Source organism: Saccopteryx leptura, chromosome 5 (genome assembly GCF_036850995.1).
Source record: "Saccopteryx leptura isolate mSacLep1 chromosome 5, mSacLep1_pri_phased_curated, whole genome shotgun sequence".
Taxonomy (NCBI): domain Eukaryota; kingdom Metazoa; phylum Chordata; class Mammalia; order Chiroptera; family Emballonuridae; genus Saccopteryx; species Saccopteryx leptura.
The window spans coordinates 110,030,988-110,058,797 of record NC_089507.1 but is presented as its reverse complement, the minus strand read 5'-3'; the positions used below and the strand labels follow the sequence as shown (position 1 = coordinate 110,058,797).

At 48.3% G+C, this 27,810-nt stretch overlaps 1 protein-coding gene across 1 annotated transcript in view; it reads left to right on the top strand.

Annotated features, from left to right (window-relative positions):
• PROSER2 (proline and serine rich 2) overlaps positions 1-5,122 on the top strand; it is a 45,833-nt gene extending 40,711 nt beyond the window's left edge. The window contains exons 3-4 of the mRNA XM_066385142.1: positions 293-539; positions 2,138-5,122. Of these exons, the coding sequence (XP_066241239.1) occupies positions 293-539; positions 2,138-3,159 (1,269 nt within the window). The 3' untranslated portion in view covers positions 3,160-5,122. The remainder of the gene's footprint in view (positions 1-292; positions 540-2,137) is intronic.
• The last annotated feature ends 22,688 nt before the right edge of the window (positions 5,123-27,810 follow it).

Below are 27,810 nucleotides of genomic sequence, written 5' to 3'. Positions count from 1 at the left end.
GCAACCCATTAGAAACTACAGGACTAGAGCTAATAACAGGTTCTAAGACCCTTTATTTCTATACTGTTTTGACAGCCTTCTTTTTCACACAGGTAAAAGAGTGAGGGGCATACAGGCGCAGGTTTGGCAGTGAGGTAAACTGAAAGGCAGACTCTCCGCAGGTGGGAAGTTTTAGAATGCTCTGAGTCCTACCCTGGGCTCTGCACTGAGCCAAACTTGGTCCTGATAGTTTCCTTCAGTGAAACCCATTTGTTTGATCTCTTCCATTTCCAACCCCAAACCTGTTATACAGGATGACGAGAGCCTGAAGTACCTCACACGTGAAGAAAAGGATGTCATCCTGTTTTTTGAAGAGACTCTTGATTCCTTGGAGGACAACTTTGAGCAAGTCCCATGTGACAGTGCGGGATGCTGCCACTTCCCACAGTCCCAAGAAGGGAGCACTTCCAGCTCCTCGGAGCCAGACGTCATTGACTTAGTACAGCCAGTTCCTGTGGCTGGGGAACCTGAGGGCCTTCCAGGTGTGACTGACACGGCAGGTAAGGAGTGCAGCCCCCGTCCCCAGACTCTGGCTTGCTTTGTTAGTGTTTTACATGACGCAGGGGCCCTGCTCTCTGTGTCTGCAAGTACGGAGGCTTTGGGGCTTATCAGATTTTTCTAGTAGAAGCATCATCTCTGGTAGTTTGTCCAACTAAGTAGATGTTTTCTTGGCATATTAGGATGACAACACATGAAGGGAAATTCCAGAAGGGTTAGATTTAAGAATGAGACTAACTGGACATACAGATAGGTATTTTACACACACACACACACACACACACACACACACACACACGTATATATGAAGAAAATTAGAAATAGCTTTCAGGTAACAGTTTATTACAGAAATAAAACCTACAAGTTACTTGTATTTTAGCCCTTGAAGTTTAATCTCAATTTTTGAGCCAGATTGTGCCCCTGTTGCTGTGGCATGGTTCCCAGGGTGCAGGTATTTGAACTGAAAGCTCAGCTGGTTCAGGAAAACAGGAAAAGATCAGAACAAAAACTCACTCCGCATCCTCTTTGCACTCAGGGCGGTATCAAAGAAAGAAAAGGGTGCTCCTGTCAAGTCCTGTTGCAGAACCAGTGGAGAGGGACACGGAGAAAATGCTCTTCTATTTTCTTCATAATTGGAAAAGATACAGTGATAAGGATTGCTAATCGTGAGGAAGAAACAGAAAACAATTTTGCTCTGCTAACGACAAAATACTGCCATTTACCACAAGCCTCTAGAAATATGTTTTTTCTTTTTCATTGTAAGCAGGGCTGTGCATTATACAGAATTTCACATACTATGGCTGTTGATTCCAAAAATGGAGCTTACTTTGCAACTAAGAAGAGATTTAATTATGAATCTCTCATTTTTATCACACTTCTTTTAAGTATAGTTTCTAAAATTAATTTGAACCTGCTGTTCCTTTTAAAACGGCGTATCATATAATTTTGCCAAGGAAAACACATTTTGAAAGTAAGCTACCTTGCCCATCAATTCCCTAACATGATATTTTCATAACAATTTTAAGTGCCTACTCTGGCAGGCATCATGTGCGATTCTGCGATATAGAAATAAGACAGCCTACCGTTTTGCAAAGGAGACAGACGTATACACCTAAGTGTAGGAAAGTGAGGTGATCTACGATCAGTGTATGTTCAGGATATAGTAAAAGCTCCAAGGCTGGTGTATTCAATTCCATTTCGGGTTGCCAGGAAACATTTCTGTTTCATGGAGGAATGTGATGGAGTTGTTGGTATGCCACACCACCGTCCAGCCTCCCTATGCCCTTTCTAAATATCCCTGACAAGGGAAGTTACTCTTTCCTCCCATAATGCCTCAGGAGGATGGGTCCTCAGAAGCTTGCTTTTACTCTGTGCTTCCCGAGCACTGACAGTTTCTGACTCAGCATCTCACCATTACTAGTTCACCCCTTCTCATGCTGTGCTTATGAGAATCATGGACTCTGTTCTCTTTCATTAGTGCAGGATAGGGGACAGAGGGTGGTTTTTATGTCCCTTTGAGGCCTTTTCAATTCAGGAAATGTAATGTGTTTAGTTTTACATCAGGTTACATGAGCTTATGAGGATTCTCCCTACTTCTCAGGGGCTGGAGCTGGTGGGAAGGAAGACATTCTTGCCCTGGAATGCGGGATAAAAGACGTGGAGACTTCTTCCCCACCAGAGTCCACAGTCTCAGAGGCCCCTGCTCAGCTGTCTCTCCAGCCGGCTGCCGCGGCGCCCGCCCTCCCCAGGAAGGAGCTGCTCTCCCCTCCTCCAGCAGAGCACCCGAAACTACCCCGCTCGGTCCCTACACCTCTTGTCATTGCCAAGAAAATTTCTGAGAAATTGGTAGAAAAGGAAGCACTTTCACCCATCTCCCCGTCGAAAGAGGCTAGATCTGCAGAATGGAACACACTGATTTTTATACCCCCTCGAACAGGAGACCGCTCTGTGTGGCATAGACACTCAATACAGCCTCCACCCAAGATCCACCGCTTTCCGAGCAACATCAGTGTGACCAACAGTGCCGGGAAGGAGTTCAACAAAACAATCTCCAAGGCAGCGGTCAATGTGCAGGAGCGGAAAGCCCAGGTCCTGGCCAACATTAATGGCGTCTCTTTCCTTTCAATGGGAGAAACAGAAGATCAGGCCCAAAAGGTTGAACTCCCTGAGCAGAGGAAAAGCATCTTGCTAGAGCAGGGGACATGTGACCAGAGCAAGCCTGGCCCAGTCCAGAAAGGTGTGTCCAGGCGGGCAGAAGGGCAGGCCAGCAGTCAGCAGTCCCGAGGCGTGCAGACAGAACAGACCCTGGCCAGTGACTTCCTGAGCATCCACGATGTCCTAAAGAGCGAGCCTGGTGCCTTATTCTCTGCTGGGAAAACTGTTACCATCCGTCCGTCCCTGGTTCCCACCAGTAAACCTGCACACCAGCAGGCCAGCAAGAGCTTGTACAAGCACCAGCAGCCAGACTGCGGCCAGGCTGCTAGGAAGCAGTCAGGTTCTCTACCCAGGGCTGTGGGGTTCAGACCCCAGGGCATCACTGTCCAGTTTGCGGGCCGGGGCTCCACTGAGGAGGCCCGCCGGGAGGCTCTGCGGAAGCTCGGCCTGCTGAAAGAGAACTTGTAATAGAGAATGAGTAGGGGCTGGAGGACGAGGATGGCCAGGTTGGTTTGGCCTAAAATGGCTGTGTGTCATGAAGAGCAGTCACAACAGTCCCAACGGCTGTGCCCCGCTGAGGACTAGCAACCACAGGTACCGGATTCCCACAGTCCAGGCTGGGTGCCTGAGAACAGTCAGAGCGGCCCCACGCCCCGCCCACTGCTGAGCTGGGACTTCCTTGTGTGAGGGCCAGCCCCATATCCATATCTTCCTTGTTCCTGGCAACCCAGACAATTCACCTTGAAGACCTATAGGTTTCTATAACTTCTCTAACTGCCACCCATTCTGCGGATTCAGGAGGAAGGGAGATTGGGTCTCATTTGTTATTCTTGAACCTCTAGTCTAGCCTTTGATCCCAAAAGTATGGATATGAAAGCCAGTTTAAGTCTTATACTCAATTCTCTAAGATAGGGGTTTCTTCTCCTTTTCTAAGAAAACGTTAAAAACATTGTAAAATTTTCAGTGTCTTAAAATACATTTTTGGTTTTTTGTTTTTGAAGTAAAGTATGTTAGCCCTAAATATGCCTTTGTTTCTTGATATAATTTGGTTTGACTAGTTTTTTTTAAATTGACAATGAAAATGAAACCTTTAGAGTGTGATGTAGTATAATTTTGAGTTATGGAAATGGAATAGAAAGACTGAATTTGGAAAAGGTGGTAAGTGAAAGAAAGCAAGTTTCATCACATGAAGCGTCTGTGTCACTGGGAGACATGTGCATGAGCATCTGTTGTGTATAGATGACGTGTATACATGTTTATAGACACATGGTAACATATATGTATTGTGTGAGCATGTACACATTCATCATTACATATATATAAATGTCTTAAAACCCTACACTCTTTACAGACACAGCCATCTCAGTGCTGGGATGGATGACACAGAAATTGTCACTTCCTAATATGGAAGTCTCTTAAAGGCATGTCTCCATAATATTTCAGTGAACCCAAGAGCTTTTTCCTCTGCATTGTGTGCTCTGTTCCTGATTAAACTAATATTCCAAGAAAGATTCCAGATAAGATAGTTCTTTTTTTAGTGAATAACATTTTCAAAGATTTCATTTATCACTTAATTTTAGTTATGCATGTTCCAAGGTAGCTTATACTGCTCACAAAAATTAGGGGATATTTCAAAATTAATATGAAGCTCTAAAATATCCCCTAATTTTTGTGAGCAGTATAGTAAACAGGAGGAAACAAAAGATTCTTCAGATCCCCTGTGTTCTGTGAGCAAGGTCTCAGGATTAATTTAAAAGGGAAAGAACAGCAAACTTGGTGACACAGCGTGGAAAGAACTGGTTTGCTCCCAGACTGTGTCTTACATGCTGAGTTGTTAACCACAAGCATTATTATCAAAACTATTTAAGGCACTGTCTTAAACCTCTAAAAATAGACTGGGAAGGGCCACACTTAGGTATCACACCCTTTTGTTATTATGTCTCAGCTGCTGTCACAGAATCTGTTTCCTGTTGAGTATTATTTAAATTCAAACTGTTAAATGTGCCATGAAGAACATTTTTCATGGTATTCAATTTGCCCTGTAAGCTACAGAAAATGATTGTAAATTTTTTCCCTTAGAACTGCAGTATTTAGTGTCTCAGAGGCCAGCCTTTGTCCTCCTGAAATAATCCCATAGATCCTTGATGGTCTTAATTTAAATAGGTTTTTAAAGTTGTTTTTAGTTTACGCCTGTTTATACTGGATGTGGTTGAAGGATTCTTGAGGGCTGTATCATCTTTTTACAAAGTGAAATGCCAAACACAGTGTTTAAAAATAGAGGGTCTTGATATGGCTGACATTTTAATTATCCTTTATACGTGAGGATTCTTTTTTTCTTATCCTATAACTTTGTTATAATTAAGCTGAACTTGACTATAGTATATTTGTTCTCTTGACATTTTTTAAAAATAAATTAAGATTTATGCATAAACTGTGTTTGCATTTTGTACTTATTTTTTTAAATGGTTACAGACTTTCCTTATATTTAGTTGTAATTTCTTGTACCTATTTATCTGTAATTATACTCACTGCTCATTTCTTGTGCCCAAACCCTAGACATTAAAGCCATACATTTTGTACAAGGTTCAAGTTATGGCTGCGAATGAAATAACCTGTCTGTGTAAATAGGTGAGGGAGGAAGGACTTGAAGGGCTGATTGAGTTAGTTTGAAAAATAATAAATTACAGTTGTGAAGCCTTTTATTATTTTTTCAAACTAATTCAGTCAGCCCTTCAAGTCCTTCCTCTCTCATAGTAACAAAAACAACTCATTTGCTGAAGGCCATTAGTTTTCTTGCCATACTATGTGCAAGCTAGGACATTCTTAAAGGGTCACCTTCAAAGCAATTTTAAGGACTATATTTCAAAGCAAAATTGTAATGAAAAGGGAAAATGAATCTCAAATGCCTAGTTTTGTTTTTGGGTTTTTTTTCTGATACTTGTAAATTAGTCTCCATTTTTAAGAAACTCTTTATCTTAAAATCAGGGAGAAAATCTTTTGCTTTTAGGAAGATGTATACAAATGGCCCAACTAGCGTCTTATCTGCAGACAGTAATACTGTGCCATCAGCCTCCTCCTCCCTGCTCCTATGTCAGTTCCTGGTGTGCACACTTCTCTTCACAAAGCTCACTGGAATGCTGATTTTTTTTTGCTTTTATCTCCCAGTCACATTCTCTTCTTGTGAGGCAGGTTAAGGAGGAAGGCGCAGGTTGTGGTCCTTCAGATACATGCATGTCTCCGAGTCTCAGGACGTGTCCAGCTGGGTGCTGGCTCCTTGTCTTGACTAACAATACAGGCTTCTTCTCTCAGAATCCCTGACTGGGGGAGGGGAGGGGTGGGCAGCTGTGTTAGGCTTGCTTGTGGGGTTACCAGCTGCAAGCACTCTGCCTGATTGTTACATGAGTGCGTGGCTGCGCCACGTATATATTTATTGCCTATATAAGGCTATGCGTGCTTGTGTTAGAGAGAGATGGGGAGTTGTGGGTGCATGGGTTGCCTGCGCGCCACTGTGAGGGGCCATTTTGCTGTTTGTTTGCCTTAGAGGCAGTTTCCCCTGCCTGTGTGCTTCTCTGTCGTGAGACTTTATTAAACGAAATGGCCCAACCCTTTCTGGCTCCGCAGTTTTTCTGCCTGAATCCAATGTGAACCTGCCTGGCCTAGGTCACCAGCATTATTACACGGGGCTTTCCATATGGGCTGCCCATTTGAAATAAGTTTTCATGAAAAGCTTAATGGAGTTGATAAGGCCTTATGAAATTCTTAGGAATGACCTTTTTATTTGTATAAAAATTAGAAATGTATTCCCTTCATTTAATTCCCACAGCTCTGGCTATATGAAACCTGACCTTTCAGAGGATTTTGTGGTGGTGTTTGTTGTACAGGGGATTAAGAAATCAGTTTTTGTTTATTCAAGGGTAATGAAGAAAGAGAACTAAGATAAATATGAAAACAGTTTACTCTTATCAAAAACCTCATAACTGTTCTGCTGTTTTTCTAATGGAGGTGGCAGAATGTGACACTGTCTCTTGAGTGTATTTTATCGCCCTGACCAGACAAGCTTAATAAACGTTTCCCCCTAAACTGCTCCCTTGGGTTCTTAAACTTTCCCTGAAGGAGCAGGGCCTGTTTTTCTGTTTTTCTTCCCACCCCCACCTGTGGCCTGTGATCCTGAGCTCCTGGGTGGCAGGAGGAAGGGGAGGGGTGTGGGGGAATGCTCACCTGTGAAAGGTTCATGTTTTCATTGAAATGACAAGTCACCAAACAGGTTTTGTTTCTTCTCTTCACAACAAGGCTTTTTCCCTGCTTTAAAGTATGGGGAACAAGTTCCATATCCTTTTCTAATCTAGTCGCTGAACAAGCCCTGCTTTCAGATATCTGAGAAAAGAGAAAGCCGAGCTCTGTGCTACCCTGTCCTGGGAAAACTGGAACTCTGACTGAATTGAGCTAGAGGACTGCCTGGGCACGGGCACTGCTGACCCCAAACCCCTCTGGCTCCCCTACTTTCCCTCCTGCTCCAGAACTGCCAGTCACCCTCAGCCACCCTGGGCACGGGCACTGCTGACCCCAAACCCCTCTGGCTCCCCTACTTTCCCTCCCGCTCCAGAACTGCCAGTCACCCTCAGCCACCCTGGGCACGGGCACTGCTGACCCCAAACCCCTCTGGCTCCCCTACTTTCCCTCCCGCTCCAGAACTGCCAGTCACCCTCAGCCACCCTGGGCACGGGCACTGCTGACCCCAAACCCCTCTGGCTCCCCTACTTTCCCTCCTGCTCCAGAACTGCCAGTCACCCTCAGCCACCCTGGGCACGGGCACTGCTGACCCCAAACCCCTCTGGCTCCCCTACTTTCCCTCCTGCTCCAGAACTGCCAGTCACCCTCAGCCACCCTGGGCACGGGCACTGCTGACCCCAAACCCCACTGGCTCCCCTACTTTCCCTCCCGCTCCAGAACTGCCAGTCACCCTCAGCCACCCTGGGCACGGGCACTGCTGACCCCAGTCCCCTCTGGCTCCCCTACTTTCCCTCCTGCTCCAGAACTGCCAGTCACCCTCAGCCACCCTGGGCACGGGCACTGCTGACCCCAAACCCCTCTGGCTCCCCTACTTTCCCTCCCGCTCCAGAACTGCCAGTCACCCTCAGCCACCCTGGGCACGGGCACTGCTGACCCCAAACCCCTCTGGCTCCCCTACTTTCCCTCCTGCTCCAGAACTGCCAGTCACCCTCAGCCACCCTGGGCACGGGCACTGCTGACCCCAGTCCCCTCTGGCCCCCCTACTTTCCCTCCCGCTCCAGAACTGCCAGTCACCCTCAGCCACCCTGGGCACGGGCACTGCTGACCCCAATCTCCTCTGGCCCCCCTACTTTCCCTCCCGCTCCAGAACTGCCAGTCACCCTCAGTCACCCTCTTCTCTAAGGGTGCAAGCGCTGGGGGGGGGGGGTACCAACCCATCTGTCTGCACAGGAAAAGGATGATAACCTGAGTGCAATCCCTGTCTGTAATGCAGGTGGCTAAGGCCAAGCAGGTTCACGTTGGATTCCGGCAGATGTTAGAGAAACTGCGGAGCCAGAAAGTGTTAGGGCCATTCCATTAATAAAATTTCACAACAACAGATAAGCACACAGGCAGGAGAAAACCTCTCCTCAGGCAAAAACCAACATGAATGGCCCCTCACAATGGTGGGCAGGCAACCCACCATCCACAGTCCCCCTGAGTGCAACCACCCACAGCCTTACATAGGCTATACACACGTGGCACAGCCACATGCTCATGCACTAACCAGGCAAAAGGCTTGCAGCTGGTAAACCAGTGAGCAAGCCTAACACAGCTGTCCCACACTTTTTATCATAAAACCAACCAGCTTTTGTGTGTGATGATTGCAGTCCTTTTATTGTTATTATTTTTTAAGTGAGAGGAGGGGTGATAGTGAGGCAGAGTCCTGCATGTACCCTCACCGGGATCCACCTAGCAACCCCGTCTAGGGCCAATGCTTGAATCAACTGAACTATTTTTAGTACCTGAGGCTGGCTCGAACCAACTGAGCTATCTTCAGTGCCTGGGGCCACACTGGAACCAATTGAGCCACTGGCTGGAAGAGGGGAAGAGGGAGAGAAGAGGGAGGAGTGGGAGAAAAGCACTCTTGTGCCCTGACTGGGAATCAAACCCAGGCGTCCATATGCTCTATCCATTGAGCCAACTGGCCAGAGCCATTTGCAGTCCTTTTAAAATGTCTCTTTATTCAAAGAAAGATAACTCTCCTACACATTCCAGATTCATAAGACTCACCAGCAGGCTCACTGTCCATCCTGGTTATTGTCCTGCTAGAGAGGCCACGGATGACCCCAGGAGCCAGGTAGAGTGTGGCGCAGCTGCAGAGGCGGATTTAATGGTGGGCACACCAGGCATGTACCCTGGGCTCCGACTTCTCAAGGGCTCCGCAAAACCCCAACTTTATACTTTTTTCTAATGTAAGGGGCCCAATATTTTCTTCTGTGCCCAGGGCTTCAACTGACCTTAATCCACTTCTAGGCAGCTGTGTTAGTTAGGCTTGCTCACTGGTTTACCGGCTGCAAGCCCTTTGCCTGATTAGTGCATGAGCACGTGTTTGTGCCATGTGTGTATGGCCTCTATAAGGCTATGGTTGCTTGCGCTCAGGGAAATTGCAGATGCAGACTGCCTGCCCACCACTGTGAGGGGCCATTTTGCTGTTTGTTTGTCTGAGGGGTGGTCTCCTCTGCCTGTGTGCTTGTCCACTGTTGTGAGACTTTATTAAACAGAATGGCTCAACCCTTTCTGGCTCCGCAGTTTCTCTACTGTCTGTCTGAATCCAGTATGAACCTGGCTGGCCTCAGCCACCGGCATTAGAGCCTGCCCCATATGGTACCATCACTTCAACCCTGTCCACCGTGCTCCGTAAAGATATTTACTTCAGGCTCGCTTCTTATCTAAATGGCATAGACTTTTTATTCAACAGTGAGCTGAAAGGGTGAACATGGTGGTTTCCAGAAATGACCTGGAAAACCTAAATGATAAATGCAGTAATTCTCTTATGGTGGAGGGGGAGTGGGAACAGGGCGGGAGAAGACCATAAACTGCCCTAAGGAGCAGGAGGTGGGAGAAAAAGAACTGAGCAACCTTGGGACGCCCTCCCAGTATGCTTTTTGCCTTCTGGTTCCTTGGCAGTCTTCTAGACCAGTCTGCCACAGTGCCACACAGGCCCTGCAGCTCTGGACACAGGAGGGTCTAGAGCAGGGCTCAGCCAGGAGGAATCCTCCCAGCATCACTGGTTGAGTTCTCTGTAGGCTTTCCTGATTCCCACTGCTTCTTCAAGACCCTCAAGGCCGGTTATTTCCCCAGCAGAACATGGCTCTGAGTGAGGTTCAGCAAGCATTTTGAAGGGCCTTTGGGTCTCCTTTCTGGGTGCTGGAGCTCTTTGGTGACTTAGGTTCAGATTCGGTGACCACCTCCACTCCGCTGCCCCTGCCCCCAGTAAAGGTGACAGTTGTGCTGGTCCGAACAGGATAGAAGCTAAAGTTGATGGAGCTCAGTCATTGATAAAGAGGTCACACTTCATAAACATTGAGTATCTGTGTGTGAAGCAGAGCTGCCAAGGGGCGTAACCTAAGTTCTGGAAATACTTTTCAGGGGTGCGGCTGAATGAACAAGGAATCCATGCATTAGGCATAAAGGGCTCTAGAGACAGGAGCTCTGTGCACGTGTGTGTGTGCACTTGCGCGTGCCTGCACACTGGCCCCTCAGAGACTGGTTGGTTTCCATCCGTGACATTCCTGATTTTTGTTGTTGTTATATACTCACCCTGAGCATTGAGACCTGTGGCAGAAGGCTTGCCTTGTCACTATCGACACATCCAGTTCTCTGCGGCCTTTACAGAATTAGGTAATCCTCATAGAGCTCACACCCCCGACAAGTCACCGGGATGGTGGTGCTGCACGGGTCTCCTGGGCTTCCAGCCAGCTCCCCTGTTGTACCACAGTTTCCTGGTTCCTGAAGGAAACAAATCTTTCTTTTCAGTTGGCCATTTGTTTGGTGTCTAAGCATTTTTGAATTTGGGGGAAATAACTTCTGTCATGTAAAGACCATTCCAAACAGCAGGAAGGTCCAGGAGGGCTCCCTCTCTTCCCGAGTGGGGTGCGTTGTGAAGCTTAGGAGGCAAACATATGACGTTTATTCATTCATTCAGCAGATTGTTGCATCATTTCCATCTGCTGTGAGTAGTACGGGATATTATCATTTATTCTTCGTGACTACCTACAGCGGGGCGGGGGAGTGGTGTGGATGGACTGTAATGCCCACTTACAGAGGAGAAAATGCAGGTTTCTCCTCTTCACAAGGACCTGTTGGGGGCTCCTGGGTCCGGGCCCTGGCTGCACAAGGCTGCAAACTCCCTGCTTCCCATGCCTTTTTGTGAAGCTGTGTGAGGTTGATGGCTTCTAACAGTCCTTTCACCTGCGTGTGTGGGGCTAACCCTTCTCAATGGCCTCCAGACCGCCATCTTGTTTCTCTTCTATGAAGCCTTTCTTGTCTCCCAAGGAGTCATCTGTACTGTCTTCCGCTCTGACCTCCACTCCCAATGGCTCATCCCTGATTTGTAGTTAGGTTTTAGCTAATAGTGACTGAGAACTTGACTTCAGGGATAAGAAGGAAAGACAGGTGAAGACTGTGTCTTTGCAAAGTCGAGCTTGGTGGGAAGAGCATTGCAGTGGGCAGCACAGAACTGCAAAGAGGAAAGGGAGCAGGTTGTGTCCCAGGCCTCAGGAGGACCCTGCCAACGGGCTGGAGGTCCCTGAGTCCACTGCATGTGGCCTCTGCCTTGGGGGATCCAGTTCAAAACCGTTCTGTTGGCCACATCCTTCTCCCTCCCTCAGGACTTGGTTCTGGATTCCAGAATCGCCAGTTGTGGTTTCCAGCTGTTTCCAGCAGCCCCATGTGCAAGACTCCAGTGCACAGCACAGCTACATGAGTTCACAGAGGAATTGCCCGATTTGCTCCTTGGCCGTCCTTGAAGCTGTGCATGCTATTCAGTGGGAACTCCAGCACCTGGTCGCGCTGAGCAGGAGTGCTCTGAGCAGGGAAAGGCAGGGTGGCCACTCCCCGTGTCAGGCGCCAGCCTGGCCTCCAGCACAGGACAGCAGCTCAGTGTGGGAATGCCTCAGGAGGGTGCTGGGGCTAGACTCAATTTCACCATTTTAAATTTCAAGCCACATTCCAACCATGACATAATTGCAATGCAAACTAGTGGTCCCTCTCCAATTATGGCAGATTATTACAACTGCCAGATGTAAGTGGCACTGCCGGAATTTTTATCTACATTTTACTGAAAATGTGCCTGCTTTCGAAAACGAAGCATCTCCTTGCTTTGCAAGGCTTTCCAATCCATAGTAACGTTGCTATTGTTTAAGTTGTGGTTTTGAGGATTTCTTCAAGGAATTTCAGTGCCAGTTTGGGCAAGATGTTAATGTTGCTCAATTTTATCTTTTAAAGTTTTCTCTCAGCTCAATCATCCAACTCAGACAATCCTGATTCCAAAAAGCCATTTGCTCTTTCTAAAAAATCGGATCTACCTTCAAAGGTATATTTTGCTCTGAGTATAGTCTGCTCTACACACTGAAAACTGCCACACTTCATAAGGGGGCAGGCACAGCCAGAGGACTGAGTGTGCCCAACTTGCAAACAAAATGTTTGAGAGGCTGTGAGAGCTGTTTCCAGAGGCTTAAAGGGCTGTTGTAAATAGATAACTCTGTGTGGCCACAGAAATTACATGAAGACATTTCAGCTCAATATTGGGAAATTTTATAGTAGTGGTTTTCAACGTTTTTACACTTGGGGACTGGTGAAAAATAGAATTATTCTGGAGACTGCTAAGGCAGAAATCACCCTGAGCATAAGTGAATTCCACTAAGATCATTGGGTCTATAATCTACATCAGGGTGGTTAAATCTGTTGTGGACCAGCATAAAATTCCTGGTGGACCAGGCCACGGCCCAGTGGTTGGAAAACACTGTTTTGTAGTATTTAGAGCTGGTTGGAAACAGAAGCGCCGTTCACGGAGCGAGAGTCCCACCTCCCCAGGGAGCGCGTGCAGAGACTGGTGTGTGCGCTGCGAGAGGAAAGCCGCAGGAATTGGGTTCCTGTCACCTCTTCCACCTCAGATTCTGTCCTGGGTTCATGTGGGGCAGGTTTTGCTGTTCTCCCCACCTGAGTTTGAATGCCAGCCCTATAATTGTTAGTAGTGTGACAACCTCTCTGAGCCTCACTTTCTTCATCGAAAAAAATGGAGGCACACCACTCTTGTCCCCATCGGGGTGGTAAGGACTGAAGGAGACCACACACGTCAAGTGTATGCCTGGCACACACCTTCACTCTCATCACCATCATCGCCATCATTGCCATGATTACCATCACTATCTTCACCATCACTGTCATCACCACCATCATCATCACCATAACTATCATTATCGCCATTGTCATCACCATCATCATTGCCAACACCAAGGCCACACACCCTGATTCCTAGACAGGTTTTGGAGTGGCCCCACACAGCCCAGAGGCGTGGAGGGTGAGCAGGCCCCAGCCTCAGCGCTTCTCTCAGACACCACTGATCACCATGACAGAGAGTCAGAGAGAGGGCTAGATAGGGACAGACAGACAGGAAAGAAGAGAGATGAGAAGCATCAATCATTAGTTTTTCGTTGTGACACCTTAGTTGTTCATTGATTGCTTTCTCATATGTGCCTTGACCGTGGGGCCTTCAGCAGACAGAGTAACCCCTTGCTCGAGCCACCGACCTCGGGTCCAAGCTGGTGAGCTTTGCTCAAGCCAGATGAGCCCATGCTCAAGCTGGCAACCTCGGGGTCTTGAACCTGGGTCCTCCACATCCCAGTCTGATGCTCTATCCACTGCGCCACCTGGTCAGGCCATGGCCCCATTCTTACATGAAGTCTAGTGGTTACTTCAGCGAAGAAGTAAGTTTTAGATCTAAATTCCACTGCTTATTGAGAAGCAGGGTTTTGACACTTTCTAAAAATAGGCCTTCAGAGCTTATTTTCCTTCGCCAAGGCTGGGCAGGCCTGGCTTCCTGCTTAGGTATACAACATCGGAGACTCCCCCGTCCAGCCTCACACTGTTCCATGTCTCCTCTCCTCTTGGAGCCAGGCCCTCCCGCCCAGGCCTCCTCCCAGATGAGGAAGTGCCCAGCCCAGCCCCGCGCCCCAAAGGCTCCGGGGAACACTGGGGGATTGTCCGGCCAGAGCCCCTTGGCTGCCTTAAGGCTGCCAAGGAGGAAGTATTTATTTTGAGCTGCTGAGCTGGCTGGCGACAGCTCTGAGTTTCCATCGGACAGCGCACTCCCGGCCAGTCCCTGGAGGGAGGTGCTGGGGCAGAACCTGGAGGAGGAGGGCGGCCTGGTCAGCAGGAGCTCCCAGAGAGGTCCCTGAGAGGCAGGTGGAATGGTCCAGGCTCCAGTTAGACCTGCCATGGGTCAGGAGGTCCCAGCATGCCCTCTTCCTTTGCCACAGCACCTCCACCTTCCTCTCCTGAGGGTCTAAGTAGAGGGACCGCATAGCTCTCCCAAGTGGCTGCTTCTCGGCCCATATTTCGCAGAGAAGTTCTCCTTCCAGAAGGGAGGAGCAGACTCTTCTTCCCTCTCTCCCTGCCTCCCTCCCAGAAGGAGCCTTCCTGTGCGATGCAAGCTTCACTGCCTCTGCCTGGACCCATCCCAGCTGTCTCAGCCCCCCCCCCCCCCCCCCGTGGCAGGAGACTGTTGAGAGGTCACGTGGTACCATGCAGGGAGGGCAGCATTCCACGGGAAGCCCTGCGCTTCAGGGTCAGCCTTAGCTCTCACCCCTTGTGTACGCTTAATGTGCTCGGTTAGAGATTCTGAGACTAAATGCGACAGTGCACATGCAAAACTCCTGAAAATGGTAAGAGCTCTGGGTCTAGGGCAGTGGTTCTCATAGTGTGATTCCCTGGCTGGAAGAATAAACATCAAGAAATTTGTAGAAATGAAAATTAGCAGATTCACCCCAGATCTACTGAATGCAAAACTCTGGAGGTGGGACCCAGAAACCCAGTTTTAACAAAACTTTCATGTGATTCTGTTGCCCTGGGCTGGTAAACAGAAAACAGACCCTTTCACCTAACTAGGCGGTGGTGTAATGAATAAAGTGTCGGCCTAGGATGCTGAGGACCCAGGTTCAAAACCTCAAGGTCGCCTCACAGGCTCATCTGACTTGAGCATGGGGTTGCCAGCTTGAACCCTAAGGTCGCTGCCTTGAGCCAAAGGTCACTGGCTTGAGCAAGGGGTCACTGGCTTGGCTGGAGCCCCCCAGTCAAGGCACATATGAGAAAGTGGTCAATGAACAACTAAGGTGCTACAACTATGAACTATGAATTGATGCTTCTCATATCTCTCCCTTTCTGCCTGCCTGTCCCTGTCTGTCTCTCACTTAAAAAAAAAGGAAAAAACAGACCCTTTCTTCTAAGGTGCACAGCTGGGCAGAGTAACCTAAGATGCCAAATAGGTGCCGCATTATAATGTCCTGGAGGGTAGAGACTGGGTCCCACTTACCTTTGCTTCCTCAGTGCCTAGTGTGGCATCTGGTACACAGTAGGTATTCAATTAGTAGCTCTTCCGTTGTATAGGTCTGTGAACAGTAAAAGACAAAAGTAGCTCAAGAGTCTTATAATGAATATATTTCACATTTATTATTTAGAAAGCAGATAATCCTATTTGAGGAAGGGGGTGGGGAGGAAAGAAAAGTAGACGTGGACCACTTAGTTCTGCTCATGATGGCTGTAGGGGAGATGACCAGTAGGAACTATCGACAAGACAAGGGCCTGCATCCCTGAGTCTCTCTGAATGGATCATGAGGTCACATGTTGGCTGTGGTCTCATCCATTGATGCATTCTACAAGTATTTGAGCATCCATTATGTGTGCCCCAGGGGCTGAAGATACAGCGGTGAGCAGAGCACACACAGTCTTGTTCTCCCAAGATGGCAGGCCAGGATGAAGGTAGACAATTTGCAAGATGGCAAGACAGCACTGTAAAGGAGCAAGACAGAGGCCAGGAGACAAGGAGTGGGGCATGCTCAGGGAGGGACTCCAGCCAGAGAGAGTGGCCAAGCTCACTTGAAGGGTACACAGGAGTTACCGGAACTAAAGGGTGAGCAGAGGACACGGCCTGTGCAAAGATCCAGAGGCAAGTTGGAACTAAAGCCATTAGGAACTAAAGCACCTCACAGATGCTGCCACTGAAATAAACCCCGTGTGAGGTGGGGCCTTGAGAGACAGGTGCAGTCTCTGCCCACATGGCCTACAGTCTAACTGTCACTCAGCAAACACTCGGGTACCTTTCCAGACACTGAGATACAGCACAACAGAAGCAAAGCACAGAACAGAGAAGGAGAAGACAGAAACAAACAGCAAAGCCAAGAGCCGTGCTTCAGAGAGGGGTATGAACGAATTATATGATGGGAGGGCCATGGAAGAGGAAGGCTGTTGTCATCACCAGGCAGGTAGGAAACAGGAATGTGCCAGCCCACCCCTCACATCACCCCATCACATAGGGCTTCAGCCAGAAGATTCTAGCATCGCAGTTTGCAATCAAAGAAAGGGAAAATTGCCACGTTTTGGGGGAGGAAGGAACAAGACAAAGTGCTATGTGCTATGCTATGCCAAACTAATACTATGTTAGTATACATTATATTAGTATAATATACATGTTATACTATACATACTATACTATACTATGCTATGCATATTATATCACACATGCTATACTACACTATATATGTAGTATATGTGCTATACTATTATACATACTATATTATATTATACATACTATACTATGCTATGCATGTAATATATGTGCTATACTACGCTATTATATATACTATATTATATTATACACACTATACCATGCTATACATGTAGTATATGTGCTATACTATAAAATACACATTCTACTATAATACTACACTATACTAAATGGCCTACGCCTGACACGTAATCCACACTAATGTTTGTGGAATCGAAATCAGCCTTCTCTAGATACACATGGGGACCTCTCTCTTCTGCTTGGACTTTGGGGCCTGTGAGATAAGAAAACATATATATGTTGGTCGCTACATCTGGTTCATGGCAGAGAACTCCCAAAAAAAGAGTACTAGACTAAAGCAGTTAGGAACCAAAGCATCTCTTGTTCTAAAATTTGCTCTTTGACCCTGTCCTGGACACAGGAACCTAAACCCTAATAAATTCTTTGAGTTCTAAGAGCACTGGGATCCTCTTGTTTTCATGAAGTATCTCTGGATTGGCTCCTAGATGGGGCTGGTCACCAGAATGGCCAAGCCCTGCGGCCTGGACTAGCAGCCCGGTCTCCCACTCTCCAGAGCAGGAAAGGGGCTCGGCACTCGGGTTCATAAGTGATCATGCCTCCGGGAAGAACCTCCAAAGAAATTCCAGCGAGGGGTTCGGAGGCCTTCCACTGATGAACACATCCACATGCTGGAGGGTGAGGTACCCCAAACTCCACAGGGACAGCAGCTCCTGCACTCGGCCTTCCCAGACCTCGTCCTATGTCTCTCTTCACCTAGCTGCCTATCTGTATCCTTTATCATTCCTTTGGTAAACTGGTAACTTCTTTCCCTGAGTTATATGAGCTGCCCTAGCAAATTCATCCAACCCAAGGAGGGGGTTGTAGGAATGCCCAACTTGTAACCAAGTGTATGTCAGTGGCCAAGGCCAGGCAGGTTCACAGTGGATTCAGGCAGATGGTAGAGAAACTGCGGAGCTGGAAAGCATCAGGCCATACCCGTTTATTAGAGGCTTGTAGACAGGTGAGCAAATAAACAACAAAAGGGAAAGAGCTAATAAGCAAAGGAAAATCTGCTATTCTCAGGGCAGGGAGCAAGGAAAAATCATATCTCATGGTGGCAGGAGAGCGATCGGGGAGAATCGCCCCCCTGGGGAAGCACCCATAGCCTTATCCAGGCTATGCACACAGGCCTCTGCCACGTGCTCACACACTAATCAAGCAAAGTGCTTGCAGCTGGTAACCCCACGAGCAAGTATAACACAGCTGCCCCACATTCCACCCCTTTAGGGTTGCTTGCCTCCCAATCTATGTGAGAGGTTTCTTCCATGATGGTCCCTGTGCAAGGAGTGAGGTACATTACAAAAACCAAAACAGTCCAGTCAGCAACAGAATAACAAACACAGCTATGGGTGAAATGACAGAGTGGTCAGTGGCACCAAGAGAGGCAAATCTTTCCCTTCTGGCAGAATACAGGCCAGAGTTCTGTCTGCAGACAGCACAGTAGCAGGTACCAGAGGCCACTCCGGGCGGGAATACCAAACCTTATTGGCCTGCACACCAGGGTCTGCTGGTTGGATGTGCAGCAAGATGGGAGAACTCGTTATGGGCCATAAAGAAATTACAAAGGTGCCCTTCATAATGCTGCCCCCTGAGCACTCAAGGGTAATACACTTCTTCCTTAGGTGGCAGGTGCTGGTTGCCCAGGGAGTTAACTGGAGGCCCACCTCTAGCCCCTTTCCCCATGGTGCCAGCAACGCCACCCATCATAGGTGGGGGGGCTATCCAGTCCAGGGCCATGTCCACTGGAGCTGCTGGCCTTAAAGGAGGGCTGTTGGCACAGGCAGGAGCACGTTGTCCTGCTGTCCAAAACCTGGCTTCAGCAAAGCATCTTTGGTGCGTATCTGCAACTGGATGGGAGCAGCTGCCCAGTGCAAGAGGGCCTCCACCAGAGATGCCCTGCCCCTCCCTGTCAAGGTCTCTCATTCAAACTCCGGAGTACTGCCCACAAGCAGCATGTCCATGCAGTAAGGGAGCCAGTGCCCCCCTCCTGTCGCAGTCCCTGCTTTAAGAGTCCATTATACCACTCAATGATACCAGCAGCCTGGGGGTGGTAGGGAACATGGTACTTCCAGTCCACCCCTAGGTCTTGAGCTCATTGACTCACCGTTGAACCAGTGAAATGGGTACCATTGTCACTTTCAAGGACCAGCGGTCACCCGTATGCAGCACTCAGGCGGTCCAGAGCCTGTATGACTGCCCTCTGGTCAGGGTTACGGGCGGGGTAAGCAGCAAGCAGCCCGGTGGCAGTATCTACACAGGTGACTGCATACTGGTACCCTTCTGACTTTGGTAAGGGTCCAATGATGTCTATCTGCCATCGTGTCAGTGGAACATGACCCCTCTGGATCTGTCCAGGTAACACCAGTGGTCTCCACGGGTTCTCCTTGGAACACACTGCACATTGCTCACAGGCTGCAAGTACCTCTGCACAGGACACAGGCAAGTTCCACGCCTTAACCGTAGCCCACATAGTTTTTTGTCCCCAACTCATGGCTTAGCCGATCCATCAGGTTAGCTACTGAGGGTATAGTAGCATGCAAAGAGGGGACAACTTTAATAAAGTTCCCTGTAATCCCATGTCATTCACCAGGTTCCATCTGGTTTGTGCACAGACCACACTGGGGAATTATAAGGGCTGTGTGCCAGGCTGGATGATCCCCACCATTTCTAGTTCAAGGACTGTCCCAGTGATTTCTTCATACATGCCTGGTAGACAGTACTGCTTCATGCTAGTCACACACCAGAGAACGAGTCATTGCAAGGGGGAATGTGCTGCATGTCCCCGCCACACTGCCTTCACGACCTGGGCTCGCAGGCCATAGTTTCCAACCACAGTCCTTGTAAGACATCTACCCCCCCAAATATATTCAGGAATAGGATACATACACCTTATATGGCTTAGGAGGCAGTCTTACTAACCCCAATGGAATAGTTATTGGCTTCACTTGAACAGTTTGGCCCCATAACCATCAATGGCAACTGAGGTCCCAGCAAACCGCTCTGAGTTCCCATAAAGAAGGGAACATTCTGGCCTGACCAGGCGGTGGCACAGTGGATAGAGCATTGGACTGGGATGTGGAGGACCCAGGTTCGAGACCCCGAGGTCACCAGTTTGAGCACAGGCTCATCTGGCTTGAGCAAAAGCTCACCAGCTTGGACCCAAGGTCGCTAGCTCGAGCAAGGGGTCACTCGGTCTGCTGAAGGCCCCCATGGTCAAGGCACATATGAGAAAGCAATCAATGAACAACTAAGGTGTCAAAATGAAAAACTGATGATTGATGCTTCTCATCTCTCTTTATTCCTATCTGTCTGTCCCTATCTATCCCTCTCTCTGACTCGATCTCTGTCTCTGTATAAAAAGAAAAAGGAACATTCTGCACCTGTATCCACCAAGACCAATCAATACCTATTGTACATTAGAAGAGGACAGTGGATAGCCAGTTCCATGTGTGGCCTCTGGTCCCTGCTCGTCCCTGTCAGATGGGTCCCTCAGTCTTCCCCCTATTCAAACTGGAACAGTGGGTCTTGGGAGTCCTCTTCTCCTTCAGTGGTCTCCATCATATAATCTTGTAACTGTGCTGCCCACGCACCAAACGTTTTATCCGTAGCTGCTGGAGCCGTTCGTCTCAGTGGCTGGAATCTCTGTCCTGGTTTAAGCTGCTGCCAAAGCTCCAAGAGAACCTTAGTAGGCTTGCCATCCAATTTCTCCCTATCGGCCCCAGCCGCAATGAAATCTACCCACATCTGTGTCGGGTAACTTCCTCTTGCTAGTCGGAGGGGCAGCAGCCCTCACAGCTCTGTGATTCCGTGCTACCTCCAGCTCCCCCAAATCTGCTACCATCTGTGTAACCACATTGATAGGCTGTCCCACATAGGGGCCCAGGATAGCCACTAGTGACACAAAAATGGCTGATGGGGCACTGCAGAGAATAAGATCCCACATCCCAGCCGTAAACACTTCCTCGTCTGGCCCACGGGACCCCGGGTGGAAAGCAGCATTCTTCACACCTAGTTCCTGAAGGACCTTTACTAACTCACTGTAGCACTGCCACTGACTCACTGCCCCTGGCATTCTGCCAGATCATACGAATGGCAGCCATCACCCATTCTAATAGGGTATAGTCTCCTCCCACAGGGCTATATAAAACATCCAGCCTACAGCCCCAAAAGGAGAGCCATAGGAACCATACACTGGAGAACAGCGATCACTCCTCTACCCCACGCTTCAAGGGTGTCAGCTGTTCCACACTGATCTGCTCCGAACCCTGCCCGCTATGCCAGATGTAATGCCGGTGGCCCAGGCCAGGCAGGTCCACATTGGATTTGGGCAGATGGTAGAGAAACTGTGGAGCCGGAAAGTGTTGGGCCATACCCGTTTATTGGAGGCTCGCAAAGACAGGTGAGCAAATAAACAAGAAAAGGGAAAGAGCTAATAAACAAAGGAAAATCTGCTATTCATAGTAAGGGCAAGGGAGCAAGGAAAAGCACACCGCACCGCACGGTGGCAGGAGAGCGATCTGGGAGAATCACCAGGGGAAGCACCCATTGCTTATATAAGGCTGTGCACGCATGCCTCTGCCATGTGCTCACACACTAATCAAGCAAAGTGCTTGCAGCTGGTAAACCCACGAACAAGCCTAACATGACTGCCCCACACTAAGTCAGACAGTTGTGAGTAGCTGGGGCCCGACTATTTACATCTGAAATGAGGGACGGTCTCTTAGAACTGAACCCTTAACCTGTGGGATCTGATGAGGTCTCCAGGTAGATCTAAGTGTCAGAATTGAGTTCAACTGCAGGACACCCAGCTGGTGGCACAGAATTGCTTGGTGGGGGAAACCCCTTCACATCTGGTGTGAGAAGTGTTGTGGGTGTGGCAGTGTGAGAGTAAAAGGAGACACAGGAGGAAAGAACTGAGCTTTTCCTGATAGAACCCACAGGTGCTGTGCTCAGAAAGTGCCACTTTCACAGCCTGGGTCTCTCTCCGCTCAAGAACCGGATCTGCCCCAATAGGTTGGGAGAGTAGTGATAAATCAGGGCCAGGGAGGGCTGCTTATGGGAGAAACTATGGCACAGCTAACGACAACTTCCGGGAGACTTCATCCCTGACACCAGCCATACCTGCTGACCTGCTGATGAAAGAGGATGTTCGGCAGGTGTGCGTGCTGGGCTGGTGCCTCTGGAACCTCGCTGTGATGGGCCCCAACCAGTTATCCTCTGAAATGGGGCTTTAAACAAAACCTGCCTCAGATTCACACTTTATGTTTGCAAAACTACTTGGGAGGGAGTAAATACTTCGGAGAAGCCAGTATGTACAGGGAAAGTGAAGATGGGCTATTGGCCGGGCCCTGCCACCTATGAGCTGGGCAACCTGGCCCCGCCACCTCCTACTTCCCAGTTTCCCCACTGAATTAGTCAGGACAGAAGGCTATGTTGTGGTAAGACGGAAACCCCACAATCTTAGTGGCTTAATAAAATAAAAGTCTATTTTCCTCAAAGGCACCTTGCGGGTCAGGCACCTCTCCTCCATCCTGTGGCTGCACTTCCAGGAACGCGTGGCCTCTAGGGCCCCTGCAGCCAGGAACGCGTGGCCTCCGGGGCCCCCTGCAGCCAGGAACGCGTGGCCTCCGGGGCCCCCTGCAGCCAGGAACGCGTGGCCTCCGGGGGCCCCTGCAGCCAGGAACGCGTGGCCTCCGGGGGCCCCTGCAGCCAGGAACGCGTGGCCTCCGGGGACCTCTGCAGCCAGGAACGCGTGGCCTCCGGGGCCCCTGCAGCCAGGAAGAAGGAGGCATCTGGAAGGTCCTGTCTGAACGCGGCTGACATCACTCCTACCAGACACATCACCCGACTGAACTTATCACAGCCACACCCCGCCGGTGAGAGGACTGGAAACGCAGCCCTGCTCAGGGAAAGGAAACATGGAGAGCGTATAGTGTCATCTTCACCCACTAGGTTGTTAAATCCATGAATTAATTCATTACATTTTGGGAGGGGTCCCTAACCTGTGCAAGGTATTGTGTTAACTGTGGAGCTACAAAGTTTCCCTGTTCTCCAGAAGCTCAGTAGGTGAGACAGACAGTTCTATACAGGGCTTCCTTTGTAGGAGAAGCAAGGGTGGCACCTGGCCCAGCCTGCGTAAGGGGGCAGGCAGCGCTGTGCAGGTTAGTGTTTAACAGCTGACTTTGAAAAGCCTGTTTAAAGACGGGTAATAGCAAATGTTGGAGAGGCTGTGGAGAAAAAGGAACCCTCATTCACTGTTGGTGGGACTGTAAAGTAGTACAACCATTATGGAGGAAAGTATGGTGGTTCCTCAAAAAACTGCAAATAGAACTACCTTATGACCCAGCAATCCCTCTACTGGGTATATACCCCAAAACCTCAGAAACATTGATACGTGAAGACACATGTAGCCCCATGTTCATTGCAGCACTGTTCACAGTGGCCAAGACATGGAAACAACCAAAAAGCCCTTCAATAGAAGACTGGATAAAGAAGATGTGGCACATATACACTATGGAATACTACTCAGCCATAAGAAATGATGACATCAGATCATTTACAGCAAAATGGTGGGATCTTGATAACATTATAAGGAGTGAAATAAGTAAATCAGAAAAAAACAAGAACTACATGATTCCATACATTGGTGGAACATAAAAATGAGACTAAGAGACATGGACAAGTGTGTGGTGGTTACCAGGGGTGGGGGGAGGGAGGACAGGGGGAGAGTTAGGGGGAGGGGGAGGGGCACAGAGAACTAGATAGAGGGTGGCGAAGGACAATCTGACTTTGGGCGAGGGGTATGCAACATAATTTAATGACAAGGTAACCTAGACATGTTTTCTTTGAATATATGTACCCTGATTTATTAATGTCATCCCATTACCATTAATAAAAATTTATTTAAAAAAAAAAAAATGAAAGTAAAAAAAAGAAAAATATTATAAAAAAAAAAAAAAGAAAAGCCTGTTTACATACTTATACATGCTTGTGTTCACTGTAAATTTTATTGGCATAAAGCATGCGTAGCACACAACTTACAAATAATGCTAAAATATACAAGACTCTATCCTGTAAATTCCACATAGCCATTGGTTCTCAGGGAATGTATTCGATTATCACCAAACCTAGTATTCGACCATAATTTGGCAAATGGACTTGCATCACCATCAGCTCTGCCCCCAGTGAATTTATTGTTCTTGAATCTGATATGTGATCTGCTGGTAAACCAGTCCTCATTTTCATACTAATTATATTTCTTTCTTTTTTTTTAATTATAATTTTATTTTTTAATGGGGCGACATCAATAAATCAGGTTACATATATTCAAAGATCAACAAGTCCAGGTTATCTTGTCTTTCAATTATGTTGCATACCCATCACCCAAAGTCAGATTGTCCTCTGTCACCTTCTATCTAGTTTTCTTTGTGCCCCTCCCCCTCCCCCTTTCCCTCTCCCTCTCCCCCCTCCCCCGTAACCACCACACTCTTATCAATGTCTCTTAGTTTCACTTTTATGTCCCACCTACGTATGGAATAATGCAGTTCCTGGTTTTTTCTGATTTACTTATTTCGCTTCGTATAATGTTATCAAGATCCCACCATTTTGCTGTAAATGATCCGATGTCATCATTTCTTATGGCTGAGTAAGTATTCCATAGTGTATATGTGCCACATCTTCTTTATCCAGTTGTCTATTGACGGGCTTTTTGGTTGTTTCCATGTCCTGGCCACTGTGAACAATGCTGCAATGAACATGGGGCTGCATGTGTCTTTACGTATCAATGTTTCTGAGTTTTGGGGGTATATACCCAGTAGAGGGATTGCTGGGTCATAAGGTAGTTCTATTTTCAGTTTTTTGAGGAACCACTATACTTTCTTCCATAATGGTTGGACTACTTTACATTCCCACCAACAGTGTATGAGGGTTCCTTTTTCTCCACAGCCTCTCCAACATTTGCTATTACTTGTCTTGTTAATAATAGCTAATCTAACAGGTGTGAGGTGGTTAATTATATTTCTTAAATTGAAACCTCTTTTGGCTTCAGCAGTATATATTACGGAATTCTACTCATTTGTCGGTGACATTAACAGCTTCTTTGCTGAATGTCATTTCCCAGCATTTGGCTAACAGCTTCAAGTGCTGGAAAAATTTCCCAAACTCTTGTTTTGAAGTGACAGTGGGGGAGGAGAGGCTGACTGGTGCCAGAGAAGCCAGGCTGTGGGTGAGGAGGGGTGGGAGAGCAGGAGGGGAGGAAAGGGTGGTGGTCAGCATGGAGAGCACGCACGGGGCAGGTCTCTGTGGGTGAGGAGGGGTGGGAGAGCAGGAGGGGAGGAAAGGGTGGTGGTCAGCATGGAGAGCACGCACGGGGCAGGTCTCTGTGGGTGAGGAGGGGTGGGAGAGCAGGAGGGGAGGAAAGGGTGGTGGTCAGCATGGAGAGCACGCACGGGGCAGGTCTCTGTGGGTGAGGAGGGGTGGGAGAGCAGGAGGGGAGGAAAGGGTGGTGGTCAGCATGGAGAGCACGCACGGGGCAGGTCTCTGTGGGTGAGGAGGGGTGGGAGAGCAGGAGGGGAGGAAAGGGTTGTGGTCAGCATGGAGAGCACGCCCGGGGCAGGTCTCTGTGGGTGAAGAGGGTGGAAGAGCAGGAGGGGAGGAATGGGTGGTGGTCAGCATGTAAAGCACGCACGGGGCAGGTGCAATGAAAAGGGAAGGCACCACACCTGCTTTTAGAAAGCATGAGTAACCCAGGGAAGACATGGAAAATTTCCTGACCATCCCTGAGGCTGGAAGGATCATTATACTGTGTCCCACATGGGGTTATGTGTGAGACCTGAAGGTAATGTTGGAGTACAGAAGGAGAAGAGGACCCGTTCTTCTCCCAAAGGCTGTACAAGGCTCTTATTTTCTAGCAGCACAGACAGGGTCACAGATGAACCCAGCCAGAGAACCTCAGTCTCAGGGGAACAGCTGTGTAAAATGTCACCACAGGTTTCTGAGTTTCGGAAACTGTCACCACTGACTGGAACATTCTATGCTATCAAAGCCTCTCTTAAACTCTTTCACCCTCTCCCTTCCCCCACAATGTTGTCCAAAAGCCATGGGGTGGAGGCCAGGCAAGGTTAGGCATCCATGGGGTCGGGGGCACAATGCTTGGTGAAGAAGGTGAGGTAGGAGAGCTGTTGTGGGGCAGGTGTTCAGGACAGGGTCTTAGAGCCTGGGGTGGGTGGGTATAGGGATAGTATCCTCATGGATGGGAGAAGCAGCAGAATGAGAAGTTAGTCACATACAGAGAAAATGACCAAACAAGTTAATATATTGAGGACGATGGAAGCCGGCTTTCTCCCAACCTGAGTAGGGAACTACAACATGGCAAGGAGAAAACTAGAATGACCCCTTTGGTGTCAGGTTTGAAATGGAGATGTTGATGATGTACACTGAAGGTTTTCAATCTACAATGATAGGAGAAATAAATATAGGTGGCGATGGGCACAGTTGCATGTTCTAGAGCTCCTACCCATGAGCAATACCCATCATGCAACACCCATGAGCCTACCTGGCATCCAGATGCTGTCTTCTGAATAGCACTGTGGAAGAAGAAATGATCCGTGCCTGCTATTAGGGATGGTAAGGCAGACCATTGAGTTCCTACAATCATTATTTATAAAAAGGGAGAGACATAGGAATCAAGTCCAACTCCCACAAGGACAAGTTGGGGGTCTATAACCCAGGAACAGAGTTGGGGTCAGAGGATAAAAATTACTAATGAAAACACCAGGGGGAGGGCGCACTCCTGCCAACCAGACTCAATAGAGTTCTTGCTGAAGGCAGGACTGTAATAAGGGAAGAGGAATCTGATCAAATAAGGGTGGTCAGATTCCAAAGGGGGTGGGGGAGCTTTTGATAACCTGACGTAGCAGCAGTGTTCTTGTTCAAACTGCATTCTACAAGAACAGAGCAGGAAGTCCAAGCCAGGTCCAGAGCACTAGTGAGGCGCCTGGTCAAAGTCAGGCCACTCATTCCACACTGAAAAGAACCGAGGCCCCTGAGAGAGATGGCCAGGTCCAGAGCTTGGGCAGGGAAACGACAAAATGGGCCCAGGGTATATATTTTTTTGTGCCCGAAAGTCAGAAAATGCTCAAAGAATAATAGGGACATGTAAAACAGGACACAGATGCCAGGTTGAATGGGCTCCCACCAACTAAATCTGGGACAATTTGAGCATCACGATAAATAATGATAATAATGAATTATAACCTATGGGATGAAACAGAAAACCATGAATTCACACATATGTTAGTTGGTTATTATATTAACTAGTTATATTTATAATTATATTTAGAATTAATTAACTGTACTTACTTGATGAGTAACCATATTTACAGTTTCAAAGTACCTTCCCACAAAATACTTAATAATTATAAACAAAAATGCGCTTCATTTGAGAACTTGCCAGACAGACCTTAATCAAGGAAGGGATCAGTGATGGAGCCAATGGGAACCATGCACCACCTGAGAGGACCCAATGAGAGCACAGCACCATATCCACATTATTCCCACGCAGGATTCACAACCTGAATCTCACAGCATGGCCCAGGCAGAGCTGGACCCCAGAGGGCCAGCACAGCCCCGGTAGGCAGGCTCCAGGAACACAGAAGGGAGACCAGGCTGGAAAGTCTTTTTTTTTTTTTTTAATTTTTTGACAGAGACAGAGAAAGTCAGAGAGAAGGACCGATAGGAACAGACAGGAAGGGAGAGAGGTGAGAAGCATCAATTCTTTATTTCAGCTCTTTAGTTGTTCAGTGATTGCTTTCTCATATGTGCCTTGACCAGGGGGGCTACAACAGAGCGAGTGACCCCTTGCTCAAGCCAGCGACCTTGGGCTTCAAGACAGCAACCTTCAGACTCAAGCTGGTGAGCCTATGCTCAAGCCAGATGAGCCCACGCTCAAGCCGGCAACCTTAGGGTTTCGAACCTGGGTCCTCTTCATCCCAGTTCGATGATCTATCCACTGCGCCATCACCTTGGTCAGGCCAGGCTGGAAAGTTTTAGGCTAACACCAGCAGGGGGTTTCTTCCCCTTAAGTCATAAAATGAGACATCAAATCAAAGATCACAACCATCTTGGGAAAATACAGTCTCCTATAGAAATGAATAAAAAAGTTTTCCTGGGCCCCTGATGACATAGCATGGTGACAAGGCCCTATGGAAGCAGCCATTGTCATTTCT